The sequence below is a fragment of the Triplophysa rosa genome, linkage group LG24 (genome assembly GCF_024868665.1).
Source record: "Triplophysa rosa linkage group LG24, Trosa_1v2, whole genome shotgun sequence".
Taxonomy (NCBI): domain Eukaryota; kingdom Metazoa; phylum Chordata; class Actinopteri; order Cypriniformes; family Nemacheilidae; genus Triplophysa; species Triplophysa rosa.
Window position 1 is genome coordinate 1381276 of NC_079913.1, and position 23080 is coordinate 1404355.

At 39.7% G+C, this 23080-nt stretch overlaps 1 protein-coding gene across 1 annotated transcript in view; it reads left to right on the top strand.

Annotated features, from left to right (window-relative positions):
• Positions 1 to 22877, top strand: part of cdk17 (cyclin dependent kinase 17) — a 38419-nt gene extending 15542 nt beyond the window's left edge. Inside the window, exons 2-17 of the mRNA XM_057324580.1 lie at positions 3043 to 3190; positions 7602 to 7766; positions 11950 to 12083; positions 14207 to 14332; positions 16081 to 16137; positions 16445 to 16559; positions 16678 to 16772; positions 16891 to 16953; positions 17040 to 17163; positions 17644 to 17764; positions 17866 to 17963; positions 18655 to 18760; positions 19059 to 19101; positions 19188 to 19278; positions 19363 to 19440; positions 21145 to 22877. Of these exons, the coding sequence (XP_057180563.1) occupies positions 3064 to 3190; positions 7602 to 7766; positions 11950 to 12083; positions 14207 to 14332; positions 16081 to 16137; positions 16445 to 16559; positions 16678 to 16772; positions 16891 to 16953; positions 17040 to 17163; positions 17644 to 17764; positions 17866 to 17963; positions 18655 to 18760; positions 19059 to 19101; positions 19188 to 19278; positions 19363 to 19440; positions 21145 to 21182 (1581 nt within the window). The 5' untranslated portion in view covers positions 3043 to 3063 and the 3' untranslated portion in view covers positions 21183 to 22877. The remainder of the gene's footprint in view (positions 1 to 3042; positions 3191 to 7601; positions 7767 to 11949; positions 12084 to 14206; positions 14333 to 16080; positions 16138 to 16444; positions 16560 to 16677; positions 16773 to 16890; positions 16954 to 17039; positions 17164 to 17643; positions 17765 to 17865; positions 17964 to 18654; positions 18761 to 19058; positions 19102 to 19187; positions 19279 to 19362; positions 19441 to 21144) is intronic.
• Positions 22878 to 23080: the final 203 nt, after the last annotated feature.

Genomic DNA, 23080 nt, shown 5'->3' on the forward strand with positions numbered 1-23080 from the left:
TTACAAACTTACCGTTGTGAAACAGGTGTGGTACGGAGACCTTTTTAAACACAATTTTTTTCCACATGGACCACTTTACAAGATGTAAACACTGGTCCAGCAGAGTTTCATTTGTTTTTTTTTATCTTGCACATAATTAATTCTACAAATATTTGTTTAACGTGTCTGTTGGTTGTGTTTTGATTGTTCATAACATTTGTGCATTGTTAAAAAACTAAAAAAGGAAGTTCCTCTGCACTAGCGTTGCACCAACGTTGTTTACATTGTCCGAAGGGGTTTACTGGCTCAATAACTGATTTTTGTATATTTTAACCAAACACTGTTACAGATTTCAGCTTTAACTTGAGTCGTCATCATCAAAACAATCTTCATGATGCTCCTCACTAGAAAGAGATGCCAGGGGCTCAAGTCCAACCCATTTCCAGTGTTGGGTGTAACCAGTTACTAAGTAATTAGTTACTGTAATTTAATTAATTTTCCCTTGAAAACGTAAAGTAAAGGATTACTCTTATTTTTCCTGTAATTTAATTACAGTTACTTCTGATGTAAGTTTCATCATGTTTATCTTTGAATCACTTAACTAATCAAGGTTGATGTAGGATATAGAAAGTAATTAGTAATCAGTAATTAAATACTTTTTGGAGAGCGTAATTTGTACAGTAATCTAATTACACTATTGAATTTGTAATTAGTAACTAGTAATTAATTACTTTTCAGAGTAACTTACCCAACACTGCCCAATTCAAAGGCTAACCGGACCAGCGTAAAAAATCCTTACTGCTGAGGCCTGAAAAACGGTCAAGTTAGAAAAGTATTAAATTGTGTTGATGTATTTTCAGGCCGGATGACACAAGAATGCCAACTGTTCAAACACACAGACTCAAAAACCCTCTCACTTGTGGCCACAGGGTGTGTCTGGACCCTGTTGTGTCCTCTAGCAGAATGAGATACCAGCTGTTGGAGTCCAGTGCTCCGTCAGCACACGCATTTAACCTCTCTGTATATGTGCGTTTTTGAAAGTGAGCTGTCTGTCGGCGCTATATCGCTGTAGACTAATCCCTCGTGCGGGGGCTCGCTCGTCCCCCCTCCCCCGGTGTATGTCGGATGGACAGATGGTGTGGACGTCTGCTTGCGTGTGTGATTGTATTTGAGAGAAACCTATCACAGACGCCCTGACCGTGCACTTCCTGTGGCGGGGGCGTGTCTGTTCTCTGCAGACGAGCGCACGCTTGCATTTTCTCGGAAATCAGACACCACCTGAGAAAACGCCACCTATCCGTAACCTGATAAGTCTTTTGTGCGTGTGATTACAGTGCACTGGATTTTCGTACGGGGAGCGAATGTTATCAGAATGTGCTGTACTTTTGACAGACTCTGAAGGGTTTCTTTTTTTTACCTCGTTTTGTGAACAGCATGAACTTGTGTGTTTAGTCTGAGGTGGTAATACAATGGACAGAATAGGTCCCGCTGCCTTCCAAAAGCAAAGGTGTTTCCTGCTTCAAACCGCACCGTCAGCAAGGACCTATTGAGAGATGAATAGAAGCACACATTGAAGCAATATTAAAATCATACAATTAATCATGCTCTGATCGTCATTTTACCATCTCAGATACAGACAAGACGTGATTTTGGTAAAGGGATAATTGGCCCAAAAATGAAAATTCTGTCTTTTACTCACCCTCAGATTGTTCCAAACCGGTATAAATGTCTTTGTTCTGCTAAACACAACGGAAGATATTTGTAAGAATGTCAGTAACCAAACAGATCGTATTTATATTCCCTACTCTGGCAGTAATTTAGGGATGAGATCTGTTTGGTTACTGACATTCTTCCAAATATCTTCCTTTGTGTTTAGGAGAACAAAGAGATTGAGAAAGTTTGAAACAACCTGGGGGTGAGTAAATGATGACAGAATTTTCATTTTTGGGTGAACTATCCCTTTAAGTTTGCCTTTGGACATTTTATATAGAATGTTCAATCACACACAGCAAAATCGCCAGTGTTAAAAAAGGTCAAATTAACTCTCACAGTGTATATATATATATATATTTTCGATAGTGTGGATTATATATACACTGTGAGTGTTAATTTGACCTTTTATAACACTGGCGATTTTGCTGTGCATGGATTTGAATTGCCATTTTGCAATGGCTTTGAGGGTAGCAAGATGTCCACCTTAAGATGAAATAATCAAGGTTTACCAAAGGTTTATATCATACTGATAGGTCAGATGTCAATATTTGGTGGTTTAAATACCCATGTGAAGTCTGTCTTTAGTTTTCCATTGTCAGCTAAGTGAATTGTCACATCCATAACAGAACTGTCACATCCATAATGGTCCATATTCCTCATAAACGGGCACATTCAAAGAAAATAACTATTTTATGTTTTATGAAGAGCCATCTCTTCTCTTTTTTTGGGATTATTATTACTTCTGATTTATACATTTTAATTCACATTAATCCTATGTAGTCTTTCAAAAACGTGCATCCCTAACGCTTGATTTTTTCTTCTTTTAAAATAGAAAACGTGTGCAAATTGTTATAGGGTTGTAACGATATGCTCGGCTCACAATTCAATACCATACACGGCAGTGGAATTGCCCTGGTGTCTCACATGTTATATTACGAGAATGCATTTGTTTTAATAGAATTCTGACATGTGGGAGTGTGTTTTAATAATGCACAGCCATGTGTTTAAGTGCCTATAAAACAAAATACCGTGTCATAAATATTTGATTAAAAGCGTTTTGATTATTAATGACGGTTTCTTTTTATTTATTCGTGTCACACGCATGAGTCTGAAAGGCCTGCTGTGTGGTTTAAAAACCATCCCTCACAGATAAACACCTTCTTTTACCTTGTTCACTACCCTTGCTATCTGAGGCCTTCTCATTTCTCTTTCCTAGCATCACTTTTTAAGCAACTTCGTCTCTAAAATATTGTTCGATATATACATAATTTTTTTGCACTTCTTGCATTTCGCATCACCCGCAGGTATTGGAGAGCTATTGAACATTAACGCTGTGTGTTTTTCTCGCAGGCCCCCCTGCTTCCCAGGCCCATGGAGAAGATGAAGAGGTTTAAGAGACGCTTGTCGCTCAGCCTACGCGGCAGCCAGACGATCGATGAGTCGCTCTCCGAGCTGGCCGAACAGATGACCATCGAGGAGAACAGCAGCAAAGACAGCGGTGAGCTTCTGCACCATATCGCCGTTATCGTTTGCTCTGCAGGTGTTGTGTTTGCAGGGTCACCATTGGTGTTAAACAGACCAGATTAGAGTCTGATTTATTAGCTCTTTGAATAGTTTGTGGAGTTAGAGCTCTGGACAACTGCCACAGCAGCGGAAAAAAAGACCCCCCGTGGGTCGTATTGGAACATGCATTTTTTAACAGATGATCAGAATTTAAGCAGTGTTTAAGCTTGAAATGTCAAGCTTGTATTTTTGTTAAATGGTTTATTAATTCTTTAGTGCAAAATTATGATATTTAAGCTGTAACGTTCATGATAAATAATTGTATTGGTGGGATGACTTTTGGTTCTTTTGGTCAGATATTACAAACATAATTCCAGTGGTAGATTTTGCTTTTATGTAAACAGTCCTTTCTGCTTTTTTGAGCATATTATTTGAAGTTAAAGAGCGTACGTTGTCACCATGGTCAAAAATGTCTTTATAAACAATTTTATGACGTCAATTTCATATTAAGACGTGTAATGTTTCAATCTTGTGTCTGTGACTTCAAAACTGTGTGATTTTAAAGGGATAGTTTACCCAAAAATTAACAATTGACCCTCTTGTCATTTCCAACCCATATGACTTTCTTTCTTCTGTAGAACACAAAAGAAGATATTTTGAAGAACACTCGTAACTAAACAACCTTGACCCCCATTGACTTCCAAAGTCTGTAGACTAAACCACTGAGACATTTCTTAAAATATCTTCTTTTATGTTTCACAAGAGAAAGAAAGTCATACTTAAATGACATGAAGGTGAATGAATGATCTCAGAATGTTTTATTTTTAGGTGAACTTTCCCTTTAACATTGATTCCATTTCAGTGCATTGCCCCATAGACTTCCATTGTAAGTGCATTACTACAATGGTTCTCAAACTGGGGGCCCCAAGATGGATCCGGGGGGCCACAGATTTTGTGGCATTTTATGAAATATAGAAATTTGTCATACATTTATGCAATTAAACATTTGAAAAATAAGCCCACCCACCGAAAGAATAGATGTTCCAGTGTTGTATAACTAAATGTGTTTTTTGGTTTAATTTAAATTCTAAGTTTAAGATCATAAGTCTTTATTTGGGGGAGCTGCAAAGTGATGCACCCTACACGAAGGGGGCCTTACAACGAAAACGGTTGAGAACCACTTAATTACTGTACACTGTTTGTTTGGTTCTCATCAGTAAGCGAGACACATTCATTTCTGTGTTAGTGGTTCACAAGGGGCCCCAGCTGACTTCCAAGGGGGCCTCAAGATGACCGATATTTAAAATGAGACAAATTAGCATTGAAATACATAAAAATGTCTTATTATTTGGCCATTTTCCAGTTAATGTTAAGCTCTAAAATATTTGATTGGGCAGAAGTTTTGAGGGTTTGTGAGTGGGAGGGGGCTCTTTGAATATTGTTGAATTCAATGGGGGGCCTTGGAGTCAAAAAGGTCGAGAACCCCTGTCTGTGGTTATGGACAGTATGCTAAAACTGCTGTCAATCAGGCAGAACGTTCCGTTAAACAGTCGGCTGAAAAATCCTGCTTCCAGTCAGCCCGAGAGCCTGGAGCGATGTCATTTCAGTTGCATGGAAAGAAATTGGAGCAAAACTCACTTTTTTCCCTTCCTCCTCTGAGAGCCTTTCTTTCCTTCTCGCCTACATTTTCAACTAGCTTGTAATTACATAACAGCGATGACACCTCTGCGAGGAGTATAGGAGCATGTGACTGCTTGTGAGAGACGAGCTAAATTAGCTCCGTTGGCTTCGGGTCGGTCTGATGGATGTACCGCAATCACACAGACAATACAATGAGACACTGTATAAACCAGAAGCCAAAGCCGTTTGGGTTTTAGTGCCTTTTTGCTTACCCATCCTCACCAGCTGCTCCCGGTGCACCCGGGGTGTTGCGTGCTCGAATGAGGTAAAACAGTAACCACAGTTATCAAATGGGCACAGGAAAGTTTTGGCCGGGGACAGATGGTGCAGTTTCACGTTGTCCTTTTTGGAACACCTTTGCGTGAGGGTTTGAGGGAAGTGTAAAAGGGAACATTGAAAATCATCCGGTGTGATATGAATGTAGGGTGACTGGGCTCGGGAGAGATTCCAAACATCCCGCCTCGAACTTCCTGACCGATGGAGAATAATCACCCCTCAAATGGGAGCTTGTGGGCTGAGGATACCGTTAGTCTTTATGCAAACAAAAATCCACAGGTTAAGACTAACATTTCAAGAATGCAATTTCTTTTTGTACGAATGTCTCATTCATTTAGCAGTAAACACAATGATGTGTACAAACACAACGGCCGTAACAAGCCCATTCAGCTTTGCACAAACACACTCGGTCGTACTTAAACACACATTGGCTGTTTTAAGACCTGCGTGTTGAATGCGTGTAATGCCAGCAGTGACCCGACCAGGGTTTTAAGGCGGTCTGATGAATGTTTTGTAAAGACCCCGACGTTACGTAAGGATGTCATGCAGTTCTCTCTTTCTTTTAATCCGCACATTAATGAGGGTTTCTACCCTCATTTTCTAAACTCAGCTGGATTCTGGTTACGGTGATCTTCAATCGCCACGGGAACGTCTCAGCCCATCCCATCTGAAATGGCATTAGAGACTGTTCAGAAAAATTGCTGTTAGACTTTATATGATTTTAAATTGTATTTAATTACTATAAATTATACAAATCATATAAAGCCTTTATTTGTTTAAGTCTATACCTATCTTGAAAAAAGTTAATAAGTCAAACAATGTCAGACGGTCATTTCCCACAAAAATGTACCTGTTAATTTATAACACGCATAAATCGGCACAGGGCATGCGTGTTGCTAAACATTAAACACCTAACTTTTTTACTCGTGTTGTAGTTTTCTTGTATTTTTAAGCAGTCCTTTAGCAGTCAATAAGAAATGAGTGAGTTTTACGTGACCCCTAAGATTCTGCCACCGGAGACTGTCGACACGGCAACCGTGAAAGCGTCCTCGCGTTGGGCCCGAGAGCTTTTGCTGACATGGAAGTATTTTTCTCAGGAGCCCTGTTGCTTAGCAACAAGACGTAGTAGACGGGACAGGCATAGAGTTTACATATTATATACTTATGCATTGAAACTCGATCACGGTGTGTTTTCTTTCAAAAAAATGTTGGTAGAAACGGAAACATTCAAGGTCTTTTTCTGTCTATATCTTTTAAGGCATGCCCATTGATGCTGTCTGAGGCACATTCTTGCCTTGGACATTATGACATACGTTACCATAGCGTTGACCGTAGAACATTCTGGAGTTTCCATGATGCTCATATGTAAACAAGGTCGGCTGAAGCGGTGAGCTCATCTGGTTAAAACTGAACGCTCTTGTGTGGTTTGTGTGTCTGATGTTTTGTTGGCTTTTCTCGGTAAGCAGTTTGGAAGCCGTGTTGTAATATCTGTGGGAAGATATGACCAAGAGCGTGGCCACTACAGAAAAATGTGTTTGAATGAATGAGAATAATACAGCATCAAGTATTCAAGCTTCAAAACAACATTTGAAGTCGACATGAAATCAAAATGGATGTTATGTATATATATATATTATTTTGCCTTTTCAAAGATGGAAATATCTGTGTGATGGATCGGCCGACTATATGTGTATGTGTGTGTAAGCAAGCATAGCTTTAAGATTACGGTGTGTGTGTTTGCAAGCTCGAGGAGGATTTGGTGGTTGGGACAGGTGCTATAAGCACTAACAGGTGGGAGGGACACACAGTGTGATGGTCAAATGACCTCTAGAGTCCTCAATTCATGTTTATAAATGCTGTGTATATTATTAAAAGGACATGCATGTTGTCATCGATTATTCAATTGTCTGGCACTGCAGTAGTTTGTCGATTTGTTGCTGTTGCATGGCCCGCTGTGCTCGTTCAATGTTATCCTCCATTTTTCTATCCATGCAAATGTTGCCATAGCAACACCTACACGGCAAAATCGCCAGTGTTAAAAACGGTCAAATTAACTCTCACAGTGTTTATATAATCCACACTTTTATTGAGAGTGTTAATTTGTGTATGATTTTACTGTGTATGCAATGATTGACTTATCTTTAAATTAAACTTCACATGTTGTTTGGAGTGTCACGGGGCAACTTCCGTATTAATAAGTGTATCTCACGGTTGCAATGCTGCCATAGCAACAGCTCCGGCACAGCATCTGGGTGAATTTCCACAAACGTCACTGCTTTCTTAAAAGTTCTCCGATAGTTCCCCTGCCCTCAGCCTGACCTTGTGTAATAAAGTAATAATTTGAATGGAGTATTGACCACAGATATCGGGTCCCGTCCGTGCGCAGATAAATCCATTCATGTAATTACACAGATGCGTGTGTATTGACTGAGGTCTTGTGGTTATTTCAGAGCCCATCGTGAGGAACGGCCGCCCACCAACATCTCACAGCATGCACTCGTTTTTGCACCAGTACACCGGATCCTTCAAGAAGCCTCCCTTACGCCGGCCGCACAGCGTCATCGGGGGCAGTCTGGGGTCGTTCATGGCCATGCCCCGAAACGGCAGCCGTCTCGGTAAGTGACCAATCGCAACACTTCCGTTACATTTACACTTGGGAATTAAAAACTCGATTTTTTTCTAAGTGACTTACAAAATGATGTAAAATAAAGAAGGAAATTCTTTTAAGGAGGCAACAATATAAGTCTTATATGAAGTTTCAACATTCGCCAGAGACCATACCGGTTTCTTTTAGGCTACATTAAATGTTCTATATTTTTAAATATTTTGTATCATTTTATTTTACAACATTTGCATACGTTTAGATATGGCAATATTTTTATATCTTGAAATATATTTATTATATAAATACTTATAGTGCACTTATTTTGCACATCAGTACACTTTATTTCAAAAGCTATTTTTTGATACTTTTTTGAATATGCATACATGTATTTTTTAGATGTGCATATCCGGTCCAAGTAAGATTTTTATTTCTTTTTTACATTTCAGACAGTCACTAATGGATAAAATCAAACGTTGGCCTTTTCCGTTTTACTGTCTTAAATAAGCACTGAGAAATCACATGACCATAGTGAAATGTATTGCGAATTCTTTCGTTTCACATTGACGTCTATGAGTCAGACATTTCTTAAGACGTTTGAGTTCGCTAATGATGACAAGTTTTTGAGACACCTGATGTTGTAACACGTTACACGACTTTTATGAATGAGTCATGGTATTCGCGCCTTGGACCAATCCCAATCGTAAATCTTCCGTGAACACGCCCTCTTCCGTTTGACTTTCATAAACCCTGCTCTTCCTACTAATGATCACATCGCAGATATGTTTTGTAAGAATTTTGAGAATAAAAATCAGGTCTGCAGAATCTCGGTGTGTGATGTGGGCCACTTGACCTTATCGCATTTGCAAGCTTGTAAGTGTGTGTGTGTGTGTGTGTGTGTGTGTGTGGGTGTACGCACCGAGAGAACGTGCTCACGCTGGCAGGATATGAGTCAGAATAAACCCTCGTGGGAGGTGACCGTGTGTGTCACAGTTGAACAGATCCGTTCTGCTGCTTAGCGTGTGTGTGTTCATGCGTGGTGGTTCCCATACACGAGCATGTGATGTACTGCAGACAAAGATGCAAGTCTAGACCCGTCCTCTCCTGCTCTGATCTATTCGCACCGATGTCAAGACTGTTTGTTTATTTGGCACCGATTTCAGAATCTGCGTTTGATAAATCGTCTCGAATTCCCTCGTCCGTCAGTCAGGGGTGATGTCAGGCGGACCTGCGAGTTTGCGAGACGGTCTGGAGTTGATTAAAGTTTGACCCACTTTTGTTCATGCTAGTTTTTCCGTGCCACGCTTTTTAGAAAAGTAGAACGCTTGGGATCCCAGAGTTTCACAGCGTTGTGCGTGGAAGAAAGCGGAAGGAGAGCAGAAGAGGGAGACAGATTACAGACGTCAGAATTAGAAGAGAGGGAACGAGGTCGTCTCGGGCGTGACGGGAATGAAAGAGAGCAGCGCCTGTGATGATAAAAGAGCGAGAGGAAGTCGGGAAGGATGAAAGGGCGAGGTAATGAAGGGAAGTGTGGGGTGATCTGACAGAAGGACTTGTTAACTCGCAGTATGTCAGAAATACAAAAACAGGGCGCGTCACCTACAGCTTCACACGCTTTCACACAGAGCCATGCGCTGGTTCACAGACTTCAGAGATGTGACGCGGTGCAGAAATGTGCCTTTGTGAGGAAACTCGATCTGTCCTCTCATTTCTCCAAAGGTCAATAGCGAGATGATGTCTGGGTCATTCTCTACTCCAGAGTCAACAAGGATGAGAATTTATATTTTGCGTTAGGAAAATAAAGGACAACTTTATTTATACAGGTACAGCCGCGGAAAATATTAAGAGACCTTTTGAAAATTATTTTCAGTTTTTCTGCATTTACTATTTATAGGTATGCGTTCAGGTAAAATGGTCATTTTCGTGTCATCGCGTGAACTACTGACAATATTTCTCCCAAATTTCAAATAAAAATATTGTTTCTATTTGCATTTATTTGCAGAAAATGAAAACTGTAGAAACCGGTCAAATAACAGAAAAGATGCTCTGTATTTTTTCAGACCTCAAATACCACAAAGAAAACAAGTTCATATTCACTTTTAAGCAACACAAAAATAATATTTATACATTTATCAAAAAAGTGATCTTTATCAAAGTTTTAATGTGTCTTTCACATTGCTGTTGGATGACTTTGTCACTCCTGAGGTTTGATTTTGTTGAAATTCAACACACACTGGACTGGAATGGCCACAATACATCTAGAAATGATGATTAAATGAAAATTAATTTTTTTCTGTGGCGGTACTCGAACTTTTCTACGTTAGTGTATGTCTAAACTGTGCATATAGAAAATGTGTTGCACTGAATTTAAAAGAAGCTTTATTTTTATGACCTTGATACTACACATTTCTTATGACTGTAACACAGTATTTGAATGTCACCCATTACAGTAAATAACAGACATAATTTTCTTTTAACAAAATCTAACGTTTTTTTAAGTTCAGATTTAAGTTATTTTCTGGCCTGAAATATGACCCACCTATATCTCTAGTCATTGTGGGATTCTCCCCATCCGCCTCGTGTAAAAAGCAGGGGAGAGACGCGCGTGCACAGCTGTGTCGTAATGGATGGCCCTCAGGTTACTGCACTTTACTGCCTCAGCTTCATAAAACACGGGCCAATATGTCACCCTGGAGAGGGAGGAGGGTCCCTGCCTCACCACAACAAACAACCCGCTACAGGCACGACCACCTTTACACCCGGATTCTCCCTATCCCTGGTTTTCTTTCACAGCAGATTATGTATCCTTCATTCTTCTGGGCACAAAAAGACAAATACACACATATTGAGGATTTCTCGCCTCTGTTTTTCAATTTCGAGTGTGTGTTTGTGTTACATCATAATTTAGCCCATTGGCCATCCCTGATAAGCAGGATCGTCCTTTTATGTAATAGAGAGGATTTAAGGAGACGTTTCAGAACGCACACCATTTCTTATAAACAAAACACACGTGAAACTGCGGTTAATCGGTTAATATTCAGCTTTTTTCTTAGAAATTCAATTTCTTAGAAAATGATCACATGGATGAATGCGATGGTCAAAGGTTTTTCATAATAAATGTGGCTGTTGAATAAGAAGCCACCTCTGTTAATAATTCTCCTGCGGTTCATATGTTACACACAGACTCACTGTATGTACACAGGTGTGTGTGCGCGTGTGTGTGTGTGTGTGTGCGCGCGTGTGTGTGTGTGTGTGCGTGTGTGTGTGTGCGTGCGTGTGTGTGCGTGTGTTAAAGCAGATGAATGACGTCTTTCACTGACATGGAAAATCACACGCTGCTTTTACTGCACATGCACATGGACTGAATCCCAACTCACAATGTTTGTGTAAAACATGCTTGCTCTGTGCGTGCCAAATCGTGTCAGATGTTGAAAATACAACACAGAAACGAGTACAGCAATGCTTGGGCTTATATTATCCGGAGCATAATTTCATAGTAATGTCATTTAAGTGATGCTGACGGCCCTTGTGCGTCAAAGGGGCGTGTCGTATCATTAAATAAAAAGTTAATTGGTCGCCTCCTGGTGATCAACTGTCTGAAGACATTTTTAACTCGATTCGAACATGAATTAAAGGAAGCAACTGCTAAATGCTTGCCAAATTGGTCCTTTTAAAAGTTAGTTTTATATTTTATTGTATACTTATTTATATTTTATTGTATACTTGTGAATTAATGACTTCAACCATTTTAAATATTTATGTGAAATATGTCATCATTAGGGAACTCAAACGTCTTAAGAAATGTTTGACTCATAGACGTCATATATGGTCAATTTGCACTGCCTTTGATAATACATAAATTAAGTTGCGTCGCTAATTCTCTATAAATGTTCATATGCTCAATAACATAAGCAGTATGAGACTCTGAGACATAAAAGTGTACTGTTATGATGTGGTTAGAAAGTCCCAATACTGCCAAACTGGTTCACTTAAAAAGATTATGCAAGTAATGTTGAGCGCATGCTTTTAGTGCATAGTCGAAGCATTGAGATCCCATGAGACCCGGGTTCGAGTCCGGCCTGGGTCATGTTGTCTTTTTCCTTCCCCATCTCACCATCTGTCTCTAATGTCCTAAATAAAAAGCCTTTTAAAGATCCACGCCTATATGATGATTAAAAAAATGACCTCTTTCACAGATATAGTTCATGAGAATCTGAAGATGGGTTCTGACGGAGAGAGCGATCAAGCCTCAGGGACGTCCTCCGATGAAGTCCAGTCGCCCACCGGCGTGTGTCTCCGCACCCGGACGCATCGCCGCATATCCATGGAGGTAAAACCGTGTGTGTTTGCGTGTTCATAAATGAATCACCAGCACAGTTATTCATAGAATAAAACACTGTGCGTCTGTGAGGTATCCTAAAAGCTTTATGTTGGTGATGTGGATTTTCCTCTTTTACGTCTCCTCTTCTCCCATGTCCTGTTACACGGCTTCTCTTCCTCTGCAATGATTCTGTAAAGAGAATTTCTTAAAAATATGCAAAACGCAGTAACGGGTGGAAACTTCTGCACCTACCGAGAGCTTTCAGGTGCATGAGATCTTATACCAGCAATAAAAGCGCTGTGGGGTCGTGCTGGCTTGGCCCGCCCACAGTAAAATCTCATTGGTCCAGAATCCTGCTGTATGTAATTGTATGTTCTGCATCAAATCTGATCGCGCAACGTCTCGCTTTTAGTGTAGACTGAGAATTACATGTTACTGGAAACGTGTCACGTCTCCTGGTTACTGCGCTGTGTTAGACTGAGAGTCTAAAAAAAACAAAAAAGACAAAAAACTGTTGAATAGTTTCTGTCTTAACACACACAGACATGGATCTTAGAAGAATGGCGGTCGCTTTCTCTTACTCCTATCCTTTTCTTTATTTTTATGTCTACTTTATTGTTTTTTTTACTGTGTATTGTAAAGAGAGACCACATAGAGATGATGTCGATTGAGAAAATCTCCCAATTATTTGTAAAAAATGCAACTGTAACACATCGGCAAGAGATTTCACATCACAGGTATACATTTAAAACCTTCTATTCTGGGGTTTAATTGCAAACCTCAGTTCAGTTCACACTAGTTATTTGACCATTTACCCCTCCATTAGGGGTTATTATGCCCCCTGCTGTATGCATTGGATTACTGCACGTGCGCACAGCTGACAAACACCAAAAAAGTGAAGCTGTAACTGTCACGGTGTTCTAACAAAATACATACTTTAATTATTCTGCCATTCTTTTATTAATAATTAGGGATATTTTCCTTTTTTAATTCTTAAAAAGTCCAGATTTGTTATAATATTGTTTGTAGTTTTCATTTTTCTAAATAATTGTTTTTAATAAGAGACTCTGTACCATCATAGTAGAGTACAATAAGTAGCACTCATTAATATTTAATAATCATTTATTTCAAATGTTTATTTTCAATAGTTCATCATCAATTTCTCATTAAAATAATGTCAATGCAAAATATATTAGCGGTCTTCTAAATTCATGCTTTTCTTTTTATTTCAAATGCAATTTCTTATAATCTTCAATTTCGTGTAATTTTGAGCAGTGTTTGTAAGATTCGCCCACATGCATATTGCACCGTTATCAAATATTATTACACGGCTCATTTGAATGCTTGATTCTGATTGGCCAGTCGCGACATTCCAAGGGTACAACCGCTCAAAACTAATAACACCCTGTAACCCGGATGCTGCAAATCATTTTGAGAGGGGCAGTTTAATATAACACAAAAATGAATTATAAATATGTCTTTTAATAACATACAGTATATGACATTATATTTACAAATGATTAAGCCAATTTGACTGTTTGTGATGTTTGAACGTCGTTTCTTACTTATGGCTAACTAAACGGCTTTTCCTCACGGAAGGTCTGCATTCGGTAAAAATGAGCTAATAAAAGATTTCAAATTCACATTTCATGTCCAGTTTTTTTTCTCATGTGGCAAGTAACCGTGTAATAAGCGGGATAATGTACAAGCAGCCGGCTGTTATCGCCAAATAAGCCCTTACTTGTACTGATGTGCTGCCCATTGAACGTACTGCATGCTTCTTTTAAGCGTGCGTGGGTGGGTGTGTGGGTGGGTGGGTGGGTGTGTGGGTGAACAGCAAAGACACGAGAGACAGACGCAGAGAGGGAGAGATGTGAGCTGGAGGAGAGTCAGAGCATGTTGGAAGGTTATTTATGGAAGATGCTAATGCTTTGGGTTGAGACGGGCTTTATACAGGCACGCTAGCTGATTTAAATCACACACGCTGCTTTCAAACTAGAAGCACACAACTAATGGGAATTGTTCACCGAGCATCAATGATTAATTTGATTTTGTCTTTGATAGGAACCGAGCTAATTTTGTCCCATGTGAGTGACTTGTTTGCATATGCATGTGTCTTTGTGACGCCACAGGACCTGAATAAACGTTTGTCTTTGCCTGCTGATATCCGGATTCCTGACGGTTACCTGGAAAAGCTGCAGTTGAGCAGCCCATCGTTCGACCAACCCCTCAGCCGACGGTCACGCAGAGCTTCTCTGGTGAGTATCTGTGTGTGAAAGTTGCGTTTGTTTACTCGCATAAACCCTCAGGACGTCGCCAAGGATTTTGCGTGAGGGTGGAACTATTCACATTATGTCCAGCGACATTCTGCGTGATGTGCTTTAAAAGAAGTACGCTCAATCATTCCCACGTCTATTATGACATGACACATCTCTTCATGTAATACACTTTCATCTCCGTGAATCTTCATATCTCATATCTGTGGTGCTTGTTTTCGTATGAGCATATAAGGAGCAGTGCATGATGGGACATCTTCCTAGCAACCACGCTGCATAGCGACGGTCGTTGTTCACGTTGCTCTCTTTCATAGCAAGTTTGCGACATGAATAGTCGAAAGATCGTTGTATTCAAGATGAGTAAATCCTAGCTTGGGGTTGAATAAATGAGCTTTCTGTGGACTGTAGAGTTAAAACTATGACACGGTTGTCAAACAACAAACCATTGTCATTGTCATGAAGACTTGGGCACGCTGTGAGAATTTGGGTTGAATGTTAAAAGCAATAAATTAAATCGAGTGCAGTCTGAAAAAGCGTAGACCATGTGTTTCAGATCTTATTTATATTAAATAAATGCCGATACATATGAAAGGTTTGCTCCCAAAATGAGAACTGCGTTTTTACAATTTTTCAAAAATCATGTTTTTTTATTGTGCATTCCAATTAATTTCAATCATACTGCAGTTGGATTGGTTTGATTGGTTAGCTAACTAATTTTTTTTTTATTTAAAAATGTATAATCTCATTTTGGAACTCTTCATATATAGTCTGTCGTTATTCATCAAAAGCTCTCTTGATGCACATAAAATAAAACGATCATGTTTGGTGTCATTGATGTTAAACTTGGCAAAGCTCATTTTTATACCAGAATCTGAAATGCAGGATAGCAAATGAGAAGATTATTATGTCTGAACGAGAATATTGTGAGCTTTGGTTAATGAACACATGGAATACAACAAGCTTTGCTTTTCAGACACACCACACCACGGGCTGATATTCTTTGCTCATGGACTCGAGAACCTCAGTGTCGGTACGAACATTGTGTCGTTCTCTCAGTGGGGCACAAAAACACATACGATGTTCTTTGTCTGTAGGTTGTGTTCACGGGGGGTTTGCTTGTGAAAAGACCCCTGCTTTAGGGACGGCCTTTTCTAGGCATTCATTGTTCTTCGTTGCCATTTCTCTTTGTCATGGCTTCTCTTCTAACACGTGTCTGTGTTTATATACATTTTTATACAAATTTGTCTCCAAATAAGAGTTATGGATACACTGTGTAATGTTCTTCTTTGTAAATAAATTAATATATAGAATTTTTTACATCGTGAAAAGGCAAAACGTAATTAGAAATTATTTATGGGGTTAGTTAGTGTTTGTCTATAGAAATGTTAATAATAGCTAATAATATAGCTACAAAAATGAAGCTATATATATATATATATATATATATACTATGTACTATATATAAAAATGGGAGTCAATGGTATGCCCCTGTTTGCATCTAGCCAAATAAATGTGTTTGGGTTTTTAAGTTGTAGTGCCCCCTGGTGGTTTGTGTGTGTGCATGATTAATGGTTTTGTCTGGGAAATGATTTCGGCTGCTGATGTCAGAGACAGTGAGAGATGTGTTTCTCACTGATAAGGTCTGTTGAACACACGCATGTTCAGCATTATCCACATCTTATTAATGAAGCAATCTCTCTCTCTCTCTCTTTCTCTCTCTCTCTCTTCAGTCAGAAATCGGGTTTGGGAAACTGGAGACCTACATCAAACTGGACAAGTTGGGAGAGGTAAAATCTGAATCTGTATGTTGTACGTCAGCAGTTAGAAACGGGAGTTGTTAAAAGTGCACTGTGTAATGTTTTTTTATTGTTTTGAGCGTCATACGGACGTTTGCAATGATGCGGCGTCATGCAAAAGGAAGTGTTTCCAGTTACTGATGCAATTGTAGAAAAACCCAGTAATTTAAAAAAGTTCTTTGATCTTTTATGTGATTTCTTAAATCCTTAAAACCCTTATCTTTGTAGTTAATTACCTAATGCACCTTTAAATCTTTTTACACATTAGAATTAAAATGTTACTGTTATTGTATCACAGGGGACGTACGCCACTGTCTTCAAGGGGCGGAGCAAACTGACAGACAACCTGGTGGCTCTAAAAGAAATCCGATTGGAGCACGAGGAAGGCGCTCCATGCACGGCTATCAGAGAGGGTGAGGAATTTGTCATTATCTCTCGATTCCAAGATGCGAACTTTGACCTTGGCCCGATCGGCCGGCATTAAGTTTACACGCGAGTGATTTTATGCGTTTCTCCCTCACTTTCCCCTAGTCTCGCTACTGAAGGATTTAAAGCACGCCAACATCGTCACGCTTCACGACATCATCCACACGGACAAATCCCTCACGCTGGTCTTTGAGTACCTGGTGAGGAAGCCTTCCCACAATCCTTTTCTTTCTTTCAGCGAGTTTGTTGCTCTTCGCAGGAATGATTTGTTTGTCCTGCTTTGCTTTGCTTTTATTTATTTTCCACGTCTTCCTGCAGGATAAAGATCTGAAGCAGTACATGGACGATTGCGGGAACATCATGAGCATGCACAACGTTAAGGTACGTGCAAGTCGAACGCTTCATGAACAATTCGTTTGTTGGCGCGCTGCAAGGTTTTCTAACCCGTAGATCTCGTCTGGTTCTAGATTTTTCTGTACCAGATCTTGCGAGGCTTGGCGTACTGCCACAGACGCAAGGTTCTGCACAGGGACCTGAAACCACAGAATCTGCTCATCAATGAGAGGGGAGAACTCAAACTGGCTGACTTTGGTACGTTTAGCATAATATTATATCAAAATTGTTGCCTTTTCGTTTCATTTTTTTTTCTTGATCATCGATGTCATGTTAATACTACACGTATGATAATATCGTAAAGTACTCGGCAGCCTTTCAGATGAAGGCATTAAGTGACGCAATGGATACAAGCTCTCCCTACACTCATATTTTGTGATTCATTAGCAAAAAAAGAAAACGCAAATAAACATATTTACAGATAAACAAAACATTTTGAAAAACTATTTTAAAGAATCTTAATAGATGTCATTGGCTATTATAATCTTGTAGTGAAAATCTGATAGATCTGGTATCATATACCATAATAATTTCCATCTAAACCAGGAATTTTGTGAATTAATTTTGCAAAAAGGGTGTCAACAATCCATATACATTACATGCATTTATATATTTGAATGTACGTGTGAAATACATGATGCATGTTGTTGTGGTATTGTTGTTTGTCGCTGTTCAAAGGTCTGGCACGAGCCAAGTCTGTCCCCACAAAGACGTACTCAAATGAGGTGGTGACCTTATGGTACAGACCTCCTGATGTACTCCTGGGGTCTTCGGAGTACTCTACCCAGATCGATATGTGGTGAGTAATGTGTGTGTCTGTGTGAAGCCATGCACTTAGATTCAGTTCTGGCCTTTTAAACATCCTCCCTCTTTCTCTCATTCTCCGTCTGTCTCTCCCAGGGGTGTTGGGTGTATATTTTATGAAATGGCTGCAGGTCGGCCGCTGTTCCCAGGATCTACGGTCGAAGATGAGCTGCATCTGATCTTCAGATTACTGGGTGAGTACACACACGCTCGCGCTCATGTCCAGCGTTCATATAAGACCGCGTGACCAAACGCACACCTCCCCTCCAGACATGACAACATCCATAACACACACGCACCAGACGTCTCGCAGTGTTCAGACTCGGATGCGGTTGCCATCTGCTTCAAATACAAACTGCAGCCATCTGACTTTTGCCATGCTTGGTAACCACACGCGCATGGAAACCGTGAGATCACGTGGTTAGGTTACCACAGGTCATCTGAAATCTGCTGTGGCTGACACTCACCTGATTGTTCAACTGCGTTCAAATGAGTTTTAAATGAACTGTTGCGATTTTGCACAGCGTTAAATATGGTCACAGATGCAATGGATGTTAAGGATTACAAATAATGTCATGTTACGTAAAGTTAGGTTCTCTTGCATTGGTAAGGTGGTTTTGGGTAAAAACTTAAACACATTCAACGCCACGTCTGACAATTTTGCAAATCTAAAAATATTGATAAATTGTTCATGTGAGTATTACACATCAAGGTGTGAGATTTCAGCCAAATAACTTTAGAGAACAGTTATAAAGTCCAACATTTGTTTTTGTTTTGAGTTGAGTAGTTACATTTGTTTTGTTGAGTAGTTACAGCTGTGCCAAGTAGGTTTGAAGGGAAATTAAAAATGTGATTTGACAAATGTTTTGGCTTTGTCTCAAACAGGTACACCAACAGAGGATAACTGGCCTGGCATCTCATCCATCGAAGAGTTCAAATCCTACAGCTTCCCCAAATATAAGCCTCAGCCCTTCATCAATCACGCACCGAGGTACCTGCTGTGTGTTTGTGCCTTCTTTCACATAGCGATTATTATTGAACATGTTTGTGTACTTGGTAAATTTGCTGCCACACAAAACAAACGACAACCACCTCATTTTGTGTGCGTGTGTGTTCTGGTGTGGCTGTGAGAAATGATGCGTGTGTTCTGGTTGTATGTTAGAAACTCTTGTGTGCCAGTACGGCAGGACATCCTGTGGAATTTCTGAGGCCGTTTGCTTCCTGTCCTACGTATGCCAATGTTATGTCAACCTGCTAATGGTCATCTCTCCCTCTTTTTTTTTTTAAAGATTGGATACCGAAGGAATAGAGTTGTTGTTGTCCTTTTTAAGGGTAAAAACGATTTCTCACTTTTACATGTAATGCACACTGCCAAAAAGTGAAACATTTTCAATCTAAGATACTTGTTTTCTCATTAGTATGAGTCCAAGAAGAGAATCTCTGCGGATGAATCAATGAAACACTCCTACTTCAAGAGTCTGGGCATGCGTTTGCACACACTGCCAGAAAGTGAGTCCCCCGCACACACACAGTTCATGTATTACTGCATTAACCTCCGCACACTAATTCTTATGATGCGATGTTCTTCTGCAGATATTTCCATATTTACACTGAAGGAAGTGCAGCTGCAGAGAGATCCCGGTTACAGGAACTCCTCATACCCAGAGACAGGTTTGTTAGTGCCTTTTGTATATCGCTGCTGTCCTTCTGAAACTTCGTATCTCCATAATTTTGTTATTTTTCATATGTTTTAGTTCATCAAATCATTATTATTAATAATGTCACCCTTTATGTCTGTCACTGGGTTTTGCAAATATCTAACCAAAAAAGTTGGTTAGACATTCATAAGTGCTTGTCAACTTTGACAACACAGTATTTAATCAATTACAAAGTTTTTTCATATCGTTTTCATATTTTCTGAAAAATAAAATTGGACATTCAAGGTTTCGGAAGGACACGCATATATGGCTATTTCATATATGGTTGCATAAAGCTATTTTATATAGTTATATATGCAATATAGGCTAATTGTATAGGGTTATATGACTGATTTTTATGACATATAGCTAATTATATATGGTTATTTATAGCCAGGGGCGTAGCCAGAACTTTTTTTTAGAGTGGCCAGGTATGACCCAGTGATTTTATTAGGGTGACCAAAAAATCCTTACAGACAGAAATTCTTTAACTTCTACTGTAATTTACACCAATTCTTCATTACACATAGTTTGCTGGTCAAAACCGTACACAAAGAACGTAAAGTAAACAATTTATTTGCAATGCTTTCACGTGCTAACATTATTTTAAAATAATTTGCTAGCTATCATTTGCAGTAAGTTAGCATTTTTTATAGAAAATAAACACTGCAGTACCCCAACTTAAACTTTCGCAAAAATGTAATTAATGAATGAAATCCAGTTAAACAAGACTGATTTTACTGACCCGATCCCTCTGCTCGCGATGAACTTCCATGGTACACAGACCGTACACTGTCACGAAGCGGTTAGCAGCTGTACAGCCATAGCGATCAGACTGTTTGCGTCAGTGCGTCAGCGTATGACATCATATTAACGCGAGAGTAATGTTCTCGCGTTACTTTCAGTGCATACGATCTGCGCAGCACTCCGTAAACTCCGACACGCATCTTAAAACTGTTTCGCACAACAGAGGTGGCCAGATAGGTGGCCATCCATCAGTCAGGGGTAGCCGTGGCCACCCATGGCCACCATGTAGGGTGGATGTACCTACGCACCATGTACCTACGCCACTGTTTATAGCTAATTTTATGATTACATATGGCTAATCTTATGTGGCAAATTATATAAAGTTACATATGGCTAATCTTCTACGCCTATATATAGCAAATTATATAAAATTAGATTTGGCTAATTTAATTTTAAATGGTTATGTACTGTATGGAAAATTATGTACAGTTTCATATGGCTAATTTTATATGACTATATATGGCAAATGATAAATAGTTACATGCGGCTAGTTTTACATGACTATATATAAATTACATAAAGTTACCTATGGCTAATTATATGTGGTTATAAATGGTATAGTGTATATTGTGTATTATTGGTTGATGCTAGTCATTTCAAAACTGATTGACTGACATATGGCATCAAAATCAAATTTGTTTTCATTGGTCAACCTGTTATATTGGTCAGTCATGTTGTGTAACGTTTTAAGAGACAAATGCTGCTATTGGCCAGGCAGCAGAATTTTGCCTTGGGGAACACATTTCTCATGTTCCTTTCTCAATTTGGTTTACCTTTCTTCTACCTCTGCATATCTTACTTGTCTCTTTTCTTTCTCCCGTTTCTCTCTCTCACTCTCTCTCTCTCTCTCTCTCTCTCTCTCGGCTCACAGGAAACGGCAAGAACAGAAGACAGAGCATGTTGTTTTAAGCCGCGTTCCCTCACTCACTTGCTCCTTACGGACACACTCACTCAAGCACACACACACATTTGACGGATTAGGTTGTTGGCTCTTATTCCGTGACTGTGTTTTACAGACTAACTGACTAGCCCCCCTCGATCTCTGAGAAGAGGGTGTTTAGTGTTCACGTGCGGTGAAAGGGGATTGGTCGAACCCACTGTCTGTCTCCCCCAGCGTCCCGCCTCCAGCATGCAGCCTTGAGCCAGAACGCCCCTCATCTGGATGCCCCCCTTCTCTCGGGTGACGGTTAGGGTGTGCGAATGTGCGCGAGCGTGTATATATTTATTGATGGGGGAGAGATGTTTTGCTGCTAATTGACTACTGTCTCTTCGTAAATTCCTCACTCTTGGGCGACCCCGATCCTGGTTGTCATGGACACATCAGTTTGATGTCGAGTTTGTTTCTTTTATTTTATTTTTTGAAGATGCAATTCGTTAAAATGTTAATATCGCAGCTGTCTGTTTGTCGTCGTGTTGATTTTACGAGTGTGTTTTGAGTTTGTTTTTTGTTTTTCTGGCACGGTGAGGAACAATCGCTTCAACCGAAACCGAGTGACACAAAACACCCCCCTTTGAAGATTCATTCCAGATCTTTATTTTAAGTCACTCTGGAAACAAACCCTCGTCAATGCATTGCTCCGATGTGGGATTTCTTCTCTACTGAGAAGTTCTGCTCATTCCATGACTATCTCAACCAGATTCAGAAAAGCTTCGGAAAGCTCCGGATCGGTCAGGGTTGCTTCTGCAAGCTTGGAGAGTACTAGAGATTCTGGTCTTCACGGGACGTCCAGGCGGAGCAAAGCAGCGAGTAGAGAGTCGAAAACAAACACTGGACCAGCGGGAACCACGTGACCTCACCGATCCGTCTGAGAACCGGACCATCTTTTCTTAACCTCCCTCGTTTTGTTTTTTAATCCTTTTAGATTGACAACATTCTGTCTGAAGTGCTTGTATGCCAGATCTTTTGTTTGGTTTCTTTAGGCATCATCACAACCCGTTACACGAATGACTAAATTCCTATTAATGGATCTCCTCTGTAGCTCCTGAACGTGTGTGTATGTTCATGCTTGTACGAGCGAGTGTGTGTATGTGTGAATTTGGAGATCGTTAACTGAACAGAGACGCATTGCTTTGTGCCAGTGCTGGCTGTGAAGATGAGCTAGTTTCATTAACAGTATTAAGAGTATTTTTATTGTTACATATTGACCCTTCTGTGAATAATGGTCTCTATACGTGGCATGTTGGAGTTCCACATTCGTGCTTGATTTTATTCAGAAGAGAAACATATTGTGTGGATTTAAAAAAGGAAAAGTAACAACAACAACAAAAAAAATGTAAATTTCGACAGCTGCATATTGGACCAACGTTTCTTTTTCCCAGCATTTATAAACATGAAGATGAACAGGTTTTAGATGACTGTTTTTTTTTTCTTTTTAAACTGACAGATGTTAATTAATGTTGTAATATTGGAGATGATCGTTTCTGGAGAATGCGTGCGTGATTGCGCGTGTGTACGTGACGCATGGAATGCGTGGTGTCTGTAAGCTCCGCCTCCGTGAAACACTGACGCTCGCGCTCCCGGCCGAATTGACCGTTTAACTCTTTGTACTGCAGATATTTATTTCTTATTCAGTGAAGTAAACATGGTCTGTTTCATACAAAGAATCCTGTCATTTGTTTATAATATTTCTGCGTGTTTGCGTTCATACCTGAAATTGTTTCTTCTTCCAAATGAGTATTTTTTAGATACGAGAAGACCGCGTCGCATTCAATGCTTTATTTTAAAAACACAAGGCACATTTTCTTCACTCTTGGAAAGCAAAAATAATATAAAATTAATACGAGAATACATTTTTAATCAGTTCCTT